At 36.4% G+C, this 15,845-nt stretch overlaps 1 protein-coding gene across 1 annotated transcript in view; it reads right to left on the bottom strand.

Moving 5' to 3' along the window:
* Positions 1-889: 889 nt before the first annotated feature.
* grik3 (glutamate ionotropic receptor kainate type subunit 3) overlaps positions 890-15,845 on the bottom strand; it is a 95,281-nt gene continuing 80,325 nt past the window's right edge. The window contains exons 12-16 of the mRNA XM_084943705.1: positions 13,167-13,285; positions 7,683-7,900; positions 5,373-5,598; positions 4,871-5,121; positions 890-4,180 (exon numbers count right to left, since the gene is read on the bottom strand). Coding sequence (XP_084799831.1) covers positions 3,815-4,180; positions 4,871-5,121; positions 5,373-5,598; positions 7,683-7,900; positions 13,167-13,285 — 1,180 coding nt within the window. The 3' untranslated portion in view covers positions 890-3,814. The remainder of the gene's footprint in view (positions 4,181-4,870; positions 5,122-5,372; positions 5,599-7,682; positions 7,901-13,166; positions 13,286-15,845) is intronic.

Below are 15,845 nucleotides of genomic sequence, written 5' to 3'. Positions count from 1 at the left end.
TTTTAATCTTCAACAAAGCCTGAACTCTTCTAGGCAAGCTTTTCTGCAATTTCTTTTAGTCTTCAGGAAGAGTTCTCAAAGGGAGTGCCAAAGAGTTTGGTCTTTCATGGATTTTTTTCATATTTCTTAGGGACATGCCTTTAAGATACTATTTATCAAGTAAGCATGTGATGCTATCATGTCAGCATGGACCAAAATCCATAAAGAATGTTTCCAGCATCTTGTTGATCCTATGCCATGAAGAATTAAGGCAGGTCTGAAGGCAAAAGGGGACCAACCTGTTAGTAAGAAGGTTACTTACTAAAGTGGCCAGTGAATATATTTTTGAATATTAATCTTATTTTCTAGAGAAGGCATTTGGCTAAGATAACTTGCTTCATGCCATCCTATTATGCAGCCTTTCAGTTTGATTTCAAATCCTCGAATTTTGCCTGAAAGCATCAGATGTTGAGTCAAAGTCCTTAAACAGTGGGCACTGACTTCTCTTTCCACACATGGTTGTTTGTATTTGCAATTAGACAATATATTTTCATCATCATACTCACTTGCTGTTATAAATTTTTGTTATGTCTTTGATGTTTCCTTATGCATTCTGCATAATGGCATAATGCATAGTCACTAACAGGTTCTTCATAATGATAATCAAAATCTGATTCGAGGAAATTGAATCTAATCCAGTAATTTTGGGCACATCTGCAAGCTTTCTAACATAAAGCAACCAAAATCACAGAAATGCAAATAGTACCTTGAATGTGAGACTCACTGCAAAACATTTAACTGTAACTCTGAATGTGTTGATACTGAAAGCTCAAAGATATTCAGTGATAACATGCTAAAGCCACATCTTTAGCATGATGGGACATCACTAATCAGTCAGTAGATCAACAGATATAAATAGTTTGTATTTTTATTTAAAACCTCATATAACCCATACAGCAAACTGTACAATTGAATTATTCACAGTGTGTTAAAAAGAAAATAATTCAGTAGCTTTTATATAGTATTTTGTCGATTTTCCCCATGTTTTACTCGGCTGTGGGTTATTCTAATGTTCTTTTAACACATACAGTTACTAGGAAAACAAAATCTTTTTTTTTCTTTTTTTTTTTACAAAACCTTACAAAAACTATATTCATAGAAATTCTGCATGTCCACAAAGAAAACCCTGGTTGGCACCAACATATTTATCATATTGTTTGAGAGGTTTTCTGCCAAATGATAGAAGCTTTGCAACTGAAAAGAAAGGTATACATAAGAAGGCATACCATCATGACTGCTAGAAAATCAAAATTCATATCACACACTGCTAATGGAACACACTTTTCTCCCACATTTCTTACAAGTTTGTGTAAAATGACATTATTCACATTAATTTATTTCTTAAAAAACATATATATTCAGTAATCAAACTGACTGGATCAGCCAAATCCGAAACCCTGTTGTAATTCCAACTAATCTGATGACATTTTGATTTACTTTCACATATTACAGACGTGAAAAGCAATCTTAAGTCTTTCAATAACCTGCATGAAAAGCTACAGTTCACACGAGGGTGACAGTAACATAGCAGAACCATGTATCAACCACAGCCGTACTTTAGACCAGGTTGTCATCAGGATTTCATGAAGAGTGAAGGTCCGGGTTAGGGTTACGTAATATAATCCTACTCTAAAACAACGTCCCCCAAATTCTTAGGAAAGCTCAGCATTTCCATTTCATTTTCACCTCATAGAAATATACTCGCCATCATATAAGAAGATTTACATACTGTATATTTTTTCCATCCGGATGATATTAATCCAATATACCATATCATATAATGCATTTCTTTTAAATAAATTAAAAAAAGGTGTGGGGCTATGGATTTGGGGTAAAGTGAGGAAGTAGTTAAAATTGACCTCTCTAATGAAATAAATAGCATCTAGAACATATTTACCTGTTAACAGAATTCATTTATAACAGTATAAATTTAGCAAAATACATTTTCTCCTGCTGATTTTATCTACATATTCTACTTTGCAGGAGGGAATTGATAAAACAATAATACAGTCAATCTCTACCAAATCAATGCTTAGTATTACAGACTGGAGTTTCCTTGAATCATAGATAGTTACAAATTATTATTTTGTTGTTGTTGTTGTTGATGTTGTTTCTGCGTATCAACAATTTAAACCTCACAGAGGTTTGCTGTTCATTCAGCTTTCAGGCGACAGCAGCTCACAGACTCCTCGAATCTTTCTTGGGCACGACACTCGCTTTAGATACAGTATAGCATACAGTATATGAGCACACAAAACTGTGATCTGTCACCACATTGTCTTTCAGTATTTTCACACACGACACGTATGAATTCAGTCCACATCAGGTAATTGAAAAGAAGAATACGGATGTTCTGGTCGCAGATGACCTTCAGAATCTTGCTTTGCTCATTTAAACCCAAACTTATGCCCAGTATATATAACGCAAACCAATCATTTGTCCAAAAAGCCTGCAGATCACACAGATGAATGAAGTGTTCAAAATGTCAGAAGCAGTTGGGACATTCAGTGGTCCTGTGGCCACATTTAGACACAGACCAAACGCATGTTTTAGTGAATATGTCATGCTTAAATGCTTGAAAAAACAACAACAAAAAACCCCCCAAACAAAACAAACTCTCAGTTTCTCAGTTGTAATATAAACAGAATTGCCTGAACTAATGCCCTTCAGCCCAATCAAGAGTTAGAGATTTTAGAAAAACTGCAGACTGCCACAACCAGTCAAAACTGCTTCAATATTTTCAGTATTATTATTAAAATTGTTTGACATTTTTGACTTTTGAACAGGAAGTTGATCAATAAGTTTTCCTGTGTTGTTTGTGCAATGATTGTTTTACATTACATTTTGATAAACATTTTTTTTAATCTAGGTTGGTTTGCTTAACCATAAAATATAATGTATTTAGGACACCTATTACCCTGCATGGTTTGAACAAATATTACAACAAGATTATTACAACAAAATTTAAAACACTCCAATTTGCTTTTCATTGGACTTTTCATTGGATGCAAGATTTGTGCTCCTAAGTGAACCGTTCTGCCCCATATGCTAATGTAAATGCTTCTACTGAATCATCATATCTTTGGCAATCATCATTTTAAGTTAATAAAATTTAGTCATGTACAAAATTATTAGACACAAAAAGTATTATTAGGACCATTATAGCAAGGTGGTATCTCTCGTTTTTAATACATCTCAACCATCCACTTTGCATCAGTGACTATGATTGCTTGTGTCTAACAATATAATTAATTACAAATTACAACTAACTTAATCGCTCAACTTTTAACTAGCCGTCCACCAATAACAATACTGCACATACTAAATTAGTTTTCCTATACCTTTTGACTCAATGACAACCATTAAAGCCCAGACAACAAGTTTGAGGTAACATTATTTTTTGCTGTCTGAGGCCATTTAGGAGTGTGTAAATCAATCAATTGGGTAAAAGTAGAAACTCAATTTTTGCATGTGGCAAAACTGAACTTCAATCAGAGCTCCTTCCGTTCTTGTATTGTATATCTCTCATTTATTGCCATTGTCCATAGAGCCATTCTTCTCGCTGTGTTCTGCTAAGTTTTTTCAGCCTGATTCAGGATTCCTTGAACATTGTGTTTTTTTCTTGTGTTTCTATGTTGCGCACGTAAACATCAGACTTGAAACTGATTGGGTATATACTGTTTCCTTTCTCAGGAATGGGCTTTTTTTCTTTTCTTAGAACCTCACTGAATCCTGCTTTTACCTCTTTCAGTTTGGATTACAATGGTGAATGTTGTCATACCTGTGTGGCTGATGCTGCCATTTTCAGTTGCCCATGTTTTGTTAGTGTTCCCATGTCACTGTGGTTAATGCTGTATCTGGTGATCCCATCTATACCATTGTCTCTAGTCACTGGCAGTGCCCCTGAAACATTGCTCAGCAGGCTCTTGCCCTGTGGGGAACACATTGTCACGGGAACACAGGAGTCATCCCAGTGCTGCAGCTCATGTTGTCCTTTCCTGGGAGTCGTCGGTCGTTGTAGGCGTGCATGTTGATCACTGCATCCGTCTTCACCATGAGTGGAGGCTGAGGTTTGTGTTTCACCCGTCTCTCGCAGGTGAACGACAGTCTGATCTCGTCCACCATGGCACTGCACAAAGACCTCTGGGCAAAAAGGGAGGATGCGGAGAGGGCAGCGAGAAGGAGAAGAGGGGAAAGGGACGGGGGGTAAATGCCTTAGCTTTAAATTGTTCTGACAGCAGAGAGTGTCGGCAGTCTAAGGAGCACAAAATGAATAAAAACATTTATGTTGGGTTAATTCTGGTATGTTTGCATTGTGTGCATGTGCATGGCTGTCATCAATATCAAACTGCAACACCACCCCGCGTAGAGTTCACTCAATTCATTGTTTCTGTGTCAAAAAAGTTTGGTGTGAGAACATGCAACTATATTCTTAACATGACTCAAATTAATGATTTACAACAGCAAAGGCGCTCATGATATTCTGACATCGCCAGTGACTAATAATGGATTACGTCTCTATGCTCCAATTTGCAATTATGCTTGTTAAAATAAATAAATGTTGTGGTGTTATGGCCAAGTCCTCCTGGGGATTAGCCAAAGGCATGCAAATCCTTTTATAACATGTTTGAACGAAAAAGCCATGAATAGAGCACAGCTTTGGTTTAGCGGCTATATGGAACGCAGCAAAATAACAAAATGGCACATGGACCAACTTCTTAGCAAAAAGGTGAATCAAATACTAGTACAGTGTAATTAAATTAATTTCTAAATAATTTTCCATGCATACTTAAAAAAATATATTCTTCTGTTAATTTATGAGGACATATACCTGCTCACGTTCCGCAGTCTTCCGTAGTTTGTAGATGAATTCAGCAATTGCCACAAAAACAGATAGCACTAGGCCAGATGCCAGCACAATGAATATACCACCCAGGTTCTGGATACCCATGGGGCCTGTTTCGCGATGCCGTTCATCCAGGCAGCTGCTCCCACTCCACCACTTCTCCTTTAGCATGTGTAGGCGCCCATCCTCCAAGATGCTTAGGATTGCTATGGAGATTTTGTCTCTGTACGGAGAGCCTGGAAGCAACATAAGGCCTATTTTACTTTGGAAGAAACACCAGCTGGACTCTGTGATAATAAGGTTCATAAACATGCTGTGACACACTCTCACTAGTAGCTTAAAAAAAAAAAAGTTTTATGTTGCTGCCACATCTGAATAGTAATACCCCAACCTCCTTCTTCAAAAAGTAACACATAACTTTTGAAGACTTTTCAATTTTTATAACTTCTAGTCTCAAATATACTCGTTAGCCATTTAAAAGTCCTACCGAGGGGAGTGCCGATGCCGTAGCCTTTGCTATCGATAAGTCCTCCCACCTGTGTCAGGTTACAGTTCCTTCTAGTGATGTAATCAATAGTGGTGGACTCCGTAATGAGGGCATAGTCTGACTTCAACACCCTCTGAATACCATCTTCAATAGACTTCACCAGTGAAGTTCTTGGCCGGCTGCTCATAAAGGCCCACATCTTCTCAAAAGTAGAAACTCTAGATTTCTGTAAAGGATGAAAAGATGCCGTTTTTAAAAAGTGACTCATTTTAACAGTTCCCTAGCTGAAGGCGAGAGAAAGTAGCTAAAAAAAAAGTACAATGCTTCTGCCACTAAAAAAAAAATCAATTTTAAATAAATAAATTTCAGATGTTAGATGCCCCAAGGTGTTAAATCTGAAAATACTGCTAACCATGAAATCTCTCTAGTCCCTCTGGAAGAAAAACTTAGGGGGATTTTTTCTCCTTCTTTTAAAAAAAAAAAAAATTGAATAGAAAATGTCAGAGATGACACTTGTTCATTTACAGCACTTAACAATACAGTTTCTTAGCTTGTGATCAAATAGATTTAAATGATTACCCATATCTTCTTTGTCACTAGATTAAAGGACAGTAAATTAAAGCTCTGTACATATCTGTCCTCATAAGTGCTACTGAAGCAGCAATAATAGACAGCCTTGCCATTAGTGTTACATCGGGCTATGTGGTATTTCATGCAATTTTCTAGGAGGTCACATTTATGCCATGTCTAATCCTAGATAATTACTATTTAAAGAGTATAAGCCATTTCAAATTGTGAAAGATGCCACTATAAGAAGCCCTCTATTATTGTTAACTGCAGTATAAGCACAATCTTGGCTGCTTAAAACTGAGATATGATAGTCTGATATTAAAACTTTAAAGTACCAATTAAGATGTATGGCAAATGCTGCCAAGTTGGCATCTTACCATATGGTAGCTTAGTACAGCTTATTTGTGTTACAGCAGTGTGTAAATCACGAATGACTCATAATAAAGAACGTCTCCCCATCTTTCCCCAGTGAACAATGGGAGCTACATCAGGCATTTTTTCAGCCTATCATTAGTAGGTGGTAATAGTCATAGACAGGCTCCTTAGTGCACTTGTTTTAATCCAATGGGCAGCTCATAAGATAAGTTCTGGCCTATAGTGGCTGACTCTTTTTCTATAGAAACAAACATGTGCTGCAACACTATTATAATTTCATGATCATGATTTGAAAGCTGTCTTATTCTGGATAAATGTAAAACTAGACTTAAATTGTGTTATAAATGTGTTGAAATAATCAGTCAAATCTTAAATTATACACAATCTCAATACAATCTTAATCCCCAAATGGTAGTAACAGAAATCATCTGGTATCACAACCTTTTGGTAGCTTTTTTGACCTCAGTCCTCTGTATGTGCAGCACACAGCACGTGTGACTCCATCCAGAGCAAAGCTACGAACGGTTGAATATATTTTTCTAAATAAGTTTAAGACCAAATGCATCCATTTGCAGAGGCTTTATCTGCTCCCTGGTCTCATCAGTATTTATCATGCTTCTCTGCCTCATTGAGTTAACATCATTAAGCCGTTCTGTAAGAGGAAGTAGGAGCAGAGGGCACGTGAGTCTTGGATAATTATACACCTGTGTCTCCTATTTATGATGTGATTATCAAAGTATTGAAACTGATCAAAAATAACAGTTTTACATTGGAAAAAGTTACAGAAATACAGATTATTTCTGCATACATGGTAAACTGGGATTATGGTGATACTCCTTTACAGAAGCAAAATGCAATTCGATTAATCATCAGCCCATCAATATTGTTTTCAATGTAAACATTATCAACAGAAAATATGCATAAATCAAACTCGACAGTGAAGACTAAAGTATTCATGAACTAAAATACAGGATTTGCAGGGCAACAAAAAAAACTAGGGCAGGCCCTGAAAAAGTATTCTTTTTTTTTTTTTTTATTCCAATTGAATATCATAATCTTATGTGTCTTCAATAGAAATATGCAGTGTTTTCATTTTCTTACTCTGAGAAACTGTAACTCTGTTACATGTGTTATTCAGCACCACAGCAGCAGAAGCATCTGAAGCAAAGCTCAAAATAATGAAATAAAGTCAAGACCCTTCAGGCAATCGCTGAAACTTCGGAATAAAAAACATCATCTGGAACACATCAAACGGTGTAGAGAAGTGGAGAAACTAAAAAGAAAAAAAGCCTTTGCTGTGGGAATTAAAATGTAACTGAATTTATATGTGTAATATAATTCTGATAATAATACTACCATTTGTACCTTGAAGAAAGACATCGTTGCACCATCTTTGACCACGCCGTACTCGATTTTGGTCTGCTTGGCAATGTCATCAGCTGAGTCCACAGGTGAATCCATTCTTTCCACAGTGAGGAAAGCTGCTAAATTAGCTGTATAGGATGATATGATGATGAGCGTGAAGAACCACCAGATCCCACCAATTATCCTGGTCGACAGGGCTTTGGGCATCAATTCTGAGCCTGTAGGCAACGTAGAGTGAGAGACTATTAACCAATTAGCTATATAAATCTGTACATGCCAACAGTGTAACTGAATAAAACAAATGCAGTGACATGACCATGCATTTTTGTTAATTGGTCTGCAAATGTTTTTGGCAGTGCCACTACTGTTGATCAAGGTACTGTTAATGAGGAAATGGAAACTGATGCGAGCTTGCCAGGTTAGCCACACTCTAAGCTTAGAATTTAAAAATGGCAGATCAGATCAGTAAACCTGTATGGTGCTTAGAGTTTTACATTATTTTTATTTATTTATTTTTTCAAGCAAGATGAAAATGAAATAATTGATGTGTTTGATTGTATTCAGTCATCAATATTTTCTTAGAAGTCAGCTTTGGTAAAGCAACTGCAAACGAACTTAATCTGTGAAAAAATAGGATATGACATCTTATGAAAAGCTTATTTATTTATACCCTCGTGGCATTTTATAACTTATCATTTCTTTACATTGAGGTATTGTGTCAAATCATCGACACCAGTATAAAAATGAGAAGAAAATGTAAGCTATAATACCTATCCGGACTGACAGTGCACCTCTGCATCAACCTCGACTTTGAGTGGTCCTCTGCTGAGTAATACTATGTTTACAATGGCTCACTGACTGGTGTTAAAGTTACTTTACATCTCATCTCTGACAACCTTTAAAATACCCTTGTGCTTTGTGCACTCTGTTACTTTACTGAGAAGATTTACGAGGGCAATTCTGAAGAGTAACAAGCCCACAGAAGAGGGGCAGAGTGGTCAGCTCTTTAACCTCTTCTACCAAATTTGATTGGATTTGTCCTTTGTGGTCTGACAAAGACTCTGCCTGGTTACAAACAAGGGAAGACAGTAGCATCCTTTAATTCACTATGACTTCAGAGATGGAAGATCCAGATGCATTCTCTTGTTACACTAAAAATGAAGTGAAGCAACGTGTAACTCAATTGAATTCCACACTATAAAGCGCTGCTGTCAGCAGGGAGCAGTATATGGTGCTGTATCAGAAAACTCTAATAAATACAAAAAGCAGATCAGTCATGTGGTGCCAGGGAAATAAAATGGTGTCAATATACCATACAGTTCTTTGAAGAAGGTCTCTTGTAAACCGAGGAAATAACAAAGTACTTTCTGGGAGAACAATACAGATCCTATGAGTAGCCAGCGCTTCACATCTTGGTGTCCAGGAGCTACACTGCCTTTTTTGACATTTCAGAAATGTTTCCTTTTTTAGTGATCAATTAACAAAGTAACAGATGAAACAATGTGTGTATTGATTAATATTTTACTATTTTGCAACAAAACATTTTACTTCTGGTTAGCTTTCTCTTGCATCCAGTATATATCTAATGCTAAGCTAATTAGCATTATGGCATTTTTTTTTCTAAACTTTCTCAGAAGAAATGTCGATATGGTTATTTCCATAACCAATTAAAGTATTTCTAAAAATATATACAATATATATTACAAACAGTGTATATATTATGTTTAACAAGCAGAAAAAATGGTTTTAAACTAGTTAGCTAACCTAGCTAAAGCAATATCAATAGCCTATTAACCTTTAGCTGAAATAAAAATTCACTGTCCCTTGATGTATACATTTTCCAGTAAAAAGCGGTGAAACTTCTCGTATTATATTGCATACTCTCAAAAGAAAATATCATATTTTACAAGTTCAAAGTTAACTCATAAAGGCTTTTTAGGCAAGAGAGACTAAAAATATTTAAGATTTTCCTTAATAACTCAGACTGCTTCCAAAACACTAGCAATGTTCTGATAAAATTAACATACATGTGCACTAACTAAAGGTGAAGTTGATAGCTTTTCACTAATAAGGACATGACTATAATATTTATTTTAATTCTATAGGCCACTGAAAAAATACATCAAACTAACCCATTAGGCTATGTCTCAAACAGGAGTAGTCAGCAAAATAATTACATTGCTGTAGTACTATAATAATTTATCTTTAAAAAAAATGTTTAGCCTATATACTTTCAATTTAATATAGATTTTGAGTACTGCAAGCTATAACTTCAAGGTAAAAATGTATTACTGCAATACACTGATGACTGTGACATTACAGATGTTTAATCTGGTAATTAAAATAAACTGACTATATAGCATCCAATCATTTGGATATATTTATTTGTGTAATGCATTATATAGCATTTATATTGATATATTTTTGTTATTATAACATAAAAAAAATAATTGAATTTAAATGTATATTTATCAAAATATTTTCATTTTCTCATGGTAAGGTATGTCATCATCACAAACAAGCATGGTGCCTACAATTGTAAATGTTAAAACATGTCACAGTTGTGTCTTCTTACTATTGCATCAGATCTCTCCTATTGCACATTATAAAGTTCTTATCGCCGATACACCAAAGCAAATCCTTGCTCACTACATCATTTGATTTGCTATACTTTGCTAATTCCACTTAAAATGTAAGCAATAACAGTGCTTCAAAAACTACGGTCATCGCTTAATATTGAAAAAAAATAGCCCGGCTGATTTTTGAAAGTTAATTTGAACTGAATTATGTAAAAATTGTAGTGTTGCATTTTTAAGTTGTAAGATTATGCATTATGCAGTACTAGTTTCGGTTGCTCTCTTGTTCACAAGAGGTCGCCACAGCAGGTGGCTCCGGATTTTTGATTTATTTTTTTTTCCTGATGCAACCCTACAGGGATTTGCATCTCCTGCCGGAATGGAACTAGAAATCTTTCACTTGTTATTGAAGGTCTGCATTATAGAGGCATTTTGATTCTATATTAATATTATAATGTTACGAGTTCTATATCATGTTGAATGAATCTATTTTGAAATAGTTGTTTGAGTTGTAAAAGGATTTTTCCCTTGTTTTGTAAGCTAATGCATGATAAATATACCATCTCTATAGCTGCTACTAACATCTCAGCATACATTCATCAAAACACAATAAATAAGAAGTCTCTTTGACAGTATGATATTATTTTCTTCTCAATAAACGAACAGATTGCTTTGCATCTAATAATGCCTTTTGAGTTGTCATCCTTTGGGGGGGAGAGTGAGAGTTTCTCTTTGAATTTAGAAATGCATCGTGCTAAGTATGATGCACCTGGTTTTTTGGAGTGTTTCTTCCCGCAAGCAATGTCTCACCTCAACACTAGCACTCGGCTTTCCCATGAGAATAGTTACCTGCACTTAGCATTCTCTTCTACGGAGTCAGACAAAAACTCCTTTTCCAAGCTTGAGGCTTTTACTTTTACTTAATTGGTTTAAAATAAGGACACTTGCGAATGGAAATGTTTGTCCCATTGCACGCAAAGTAGGCTAAGTAAATTTTGATGCCATTCTAAAAAAAATAAGATACAAAAAAAAGCAAGGACACTGCTCCAGTTTCTCAACCAGAGTGAGAGAAACCCACCTCAATGTAATAATGTGTAAATAACAAAATAAAGAATGCTATATTTAAAATTTTAAAACAAAAAATCATGGTAAAAATACATTCACAATCCTATTTATATTATGCAGGGAGATGTGCTTTAATTAATAAAGAAACGATGTCATCACAAATATCAGAAACTGCATTGCAGTGCTTATTTTGCAGAAGCCAGTTTGCAAGAAATGATCACACATGTTGTGAGCAAAAACCTACCGAGACCCCAGGAACACATCTGAAGCACACAAAGTGTTTGCTTTTGCACCTCTTCATATTTTATGTTCTTTGTGTTGTCTAGGACGCCTCCCTCCCACAGACAAGCTGGTAGATTTTTTTGGATTTTCTCAAACACGTCCATTTGCATTTTAAACATGTCAAGGAAATGGCTTCCGTCTCAGCTGCTGTCACTGTGTTTGGCAGACAAGCAAGGGAAGTCTGTTTATGTGACACAGACAAAATATAACTCGCTGCAGATCCCACCGTGCAGCATGTGTGCAAGGTACCATAGCACAAATGTGTGTCACCGAATCCCAGAATCAGTCTGCGTCATCGCTTTTTTTCACGTCGATGCATTAAATGTTGAAATATACGTTTGACTGTACCTCTTTAAAAATTCACGGAGAAACAGTTATTGGAACACTAACCTTATATTAACTTGATATCCTGGTGTGAAGAAATTTATTCAATGAACTATGAAGAGCTGATTAGCAGCAGACGCAGCTCTAGTCAGCTCCAGCAGGCTAAATAAGAAGAACTGGAGCTGAGGCATTTACAGACAACACTCTATGAATTATAATGAAAAATTCTCCCCAGTTTAGTTTAATAATATAGGCTACTAACTAGCTCATTTTGTTTTGATTTTCTTTCTCCTTTCCCTTCCAGCCCACTGGTGCTATACTCATAGCCCTCTGTCTGCACCAGCAAATTGGCAGAGCTGCTATGCAGTTTCACAAGAGTGCCGCCGAATTTCTGTGCTTAATGAATTGCTGAATGTGTTTGCTATCCTTACGGGCAAAGATCCACTGCCGAGTCTCACTAAGCCTCCTTGATTTGTCTTGTTACACTGAGGTTAAACATTTTTGTTACGTCGGTCTTTTTCTCCACAGTTGACTTCATTATGTTATTTCTGGGCCTTTATTTGCCTACCTATCCCTTTCGGGGACACCTAGCAATGGCCTAACAGCAAACACTTATTTATATCCCTCTGCTTTTACTTAATAATATTACATCGACAATACGCTTTTTGATCTGACACTAAAATATATGATGACTGAGTTCAAAATTATAAGGCATCAACAGTGACATAAGTTGGTGGGCTACTTGTTGGACAGTTATAATTGAAGCATATGGATTCTCTACACCCGGCCACTCTCAGCGCAAGCCAAGCAGTGCTGAACACGTCACAGCAGCCAGTTCGAGCATAGCTGACAGCTGGCATTTGTCAAACATGTTCCTCAACTTACCCTTTGCGTCCTCAACATTCAGAAGGCTCTTGAGCAGGGCCAGTGACTGTGTAATGTGGAAATAAATGCAATGATGTTTTCCACCCTTACCCGCCAATCTCTGACAAGTGCCTGGCACCTACTCTTCCCTTTTTAAACAGCAGGTAGGTGACAACAGCTTCCCTTTGTCATGTAAGACTGAGCTCGGCAGTTGTTCTTGACAGGTAAATGTCTTATGAAACAGTCACGGAATGGAAATCATGGAGCTTGTCAGTTAAAGAGGCAGAAAGTGGGAGGTGGTGGTGAAGAGAAAAGGAGGGTGGGGGTGACAGGATTGTTTCTGACAGGGAAGAGGATGTGTGCGCCGCCTTACCTTGTTGCATTAAGGAACCAACTCCAAACCAGAAGCTGTTGAGCAGGGTAAAGTTGTTCTCCACCACATCTGATCCAGGATTGCAAGGATGAGCGTCATACCATTCGTATGGACTGAATCTGGGATTAAGAGAAGTTGGAAAGGAGTCAAAAACCTCTACCAGTCACAAGATCAAAGAACAATAGTATTATATCTTTTTCATCATTCTTGAACAATGTTGAATAGCACTGCTATTTCAGAGTTTCATCTTTGGTTTAGAGTAAAAGAGCTAATGATGCATTAGACAGCAACTCTACAAGCACTACTTAAAGCACGATTAATTGATTATTAGCAGCAAATTAAGCTGTAAATACTACCTTGGACTGATTATTAGCCTCTACAGTTGATCTGGCGAACATATAAGCAAGCATTTGTCAAGCTGAGGATCAACACCAATAATCAATTAAGTAATTAATCTAGAATTTTGTTTCCATCATCTGCCTTAATTCTGGGTAGTAACTGTACAGCTAGTTTTAGGCCTTTTTTCACTAAGAATAGCTCTCTGATAGTCTTTTAATAATACAAAGGAATAATGCAAGATTTGTGGGCTTTAACACAAAAACAATGAGTTACAAAAACAAAGGGGAGTCACTATGGGGGACTCCGGAGTCGGTTGGTTATTTTGGCCACGAACATGGCCATAACGTCTGGGTGAAATATGTATAATATAGTTTATATGCAGTAGCTGGAATGGTTTTATAGGTGCAAAAACTTTGTCAAACTATTATCAAATGTCACATCAAAAATTTAAATACACTGGTCCTAGTTTTTTAAGCCTTACCTCTGGAAACCCCCTTGACTTATTCCAACATGCTTTGTAGTTAAAGGTGACGATTGAAGCATTAAAATACAATTTTTCAGAGGGTGTAAAATGTCATGTTTGAGAATGTGAGGAATAAGGACCCCTGTTAAAGTCACATGAAAGCATAAAGCATATGCAACTTTCCATATCTGTGACACCCACCCTCCACCCCATGCAACTTTACTGCACAGGAGGACAGAGGCTGGGAAAAAGTATTAATATTAACTATATTTTATTCTGGCGTGCTCGTGGCAAGAATTGTGTCATCATTACCCCAACGTGTCTTATTTGCTAATGTGGTAGAATATGGCATTAGACATAATGAGTAACTAAAACAGTCCACTGACTCTCCTATACTGAATCTTTGGTTGCATATTTCTGTTCTGAAGGGATATGGCAGGAATAATCTAGAAAGATTGAATTAACTAGAATGTATATTATGAAAAGACTAATAGACTTCAATCTAATTACACAGCGCAGAAATATTTTCTAATATGTCAGCAATCTATTTTAATCTGAGGGCGAACTGAACCGATGGTTAATCATGAAATAGACAGAGGCTTTTCCAGGCGTCATTCATTAATTCTAGTCTTATTTAAGCATCCAGATATATGGACTGATGAACATTAAAAGACTGTATTTGCCCACTGTGATCTTGCCTAAGTGTTGTTTCACATAGACTAAAATGACAACAGCCACATATACTCACCAGTGTTACTATCTTTAAGTGTTTCCATTAGGATTCGCGACTCATCTGCCCTTAATAACATTTGCAGACATCAAAGAGGCCTTGGGCAGCTGTTGGACAAATGTGGTGCTCTCTAACATTTTAATGAATTCCTTCAGTCTCATTTTGTTTTACTTTAATCTTAAATTGAAAGCCTTGGCCATGTAATATGTGATAGAGGCTTGGAAAATAGGAGAGATTTTCGCAGCCAAAATACACACGAACAGGACTTAAACAGGACACAAATGAGGAAAACCAGAATGCCTTTTTTCATTATTTCAGAGCAACTCCTACATAGGCAATGTGAGAGTACTGATTCAATCCTCCTGATTTCTCTGCTAATGTCTAAAAAGGTTGTGCTGTCAACCAGAGCCATAAGCATGTTTCAGACTTCATACAGCAGCCTACATGCAGTAGAGTGATGCTGCGGAACAAGGTACTCTCCCGGGTAGGGACTGCAAATGACAGTTTTTTGGATTCATTCAATACATTATGTGTTGCTGATATATGTTATTAGATTTACTAGTTGTGATTTTAGTAAAAAGGGAAACTCTAATACAACATTTTTTTTTGTAAATTCTCCTGTGGCCATACTTCCACTTGATGTGGACTTTTTGATCATATTTTCTCGCTGTAGTTGGTAGGTAGCCAAGCAAAAATGTACTGATGACACAGTGGCTGAAGTATTAGAGATTTTGGTCTCACTTTGTTATACATGTACCTTCTTTAGCTAAATGCACATGTCCCAAATAACCATTAATTTTCCACCATTACAAATGCAGAAAGCAACTATAGGTTCTGCTTTCCACAGTGTTTGATAATGTGGCTATAAGGGAAAATAAACTTCATTTCTACACGACCAAGAATATAGTTAGACCAACTGCATACCCATAGAAATAATGACCTGGAGACAGCTTGGTAATTAAACGTAACAAAGCAAAAGCTCATTTTTGCATTCACAAACATTAGCTTGCTAAATATATACTACTCCGGCACAGTTTTTAACTTTTTTGTCAGTTTTTTCTGTTGAAATGTTAGTGCTGCCAGTTATTAAATTACATCTATTTTCAGACTATAATAACAGCACTCCCTGTTGTCTGTGAATGATTTC

This window comes from Perissodus microlepis, chromosome 11 (genome assembly GCF_051167445.1).
Source record: "Perissodus microlepis isolate ML-2025 ecotype Zambia chromosome 11, ASM5116744v1, whole genome shotgun sequence".
In the NCBI taxonomy this organism is placed as follows: Eukaryota; Metazoa; Chordata; class Actinopteri; order Cichliformes; family Cichlidae; genus Perissodus; species Perissodus microlepis.
The sequence above is the reverse complement of the archived record's forward strand: the minus strand, read 5'-3'. Positions and strand labels throughout refer to the sequence as shown.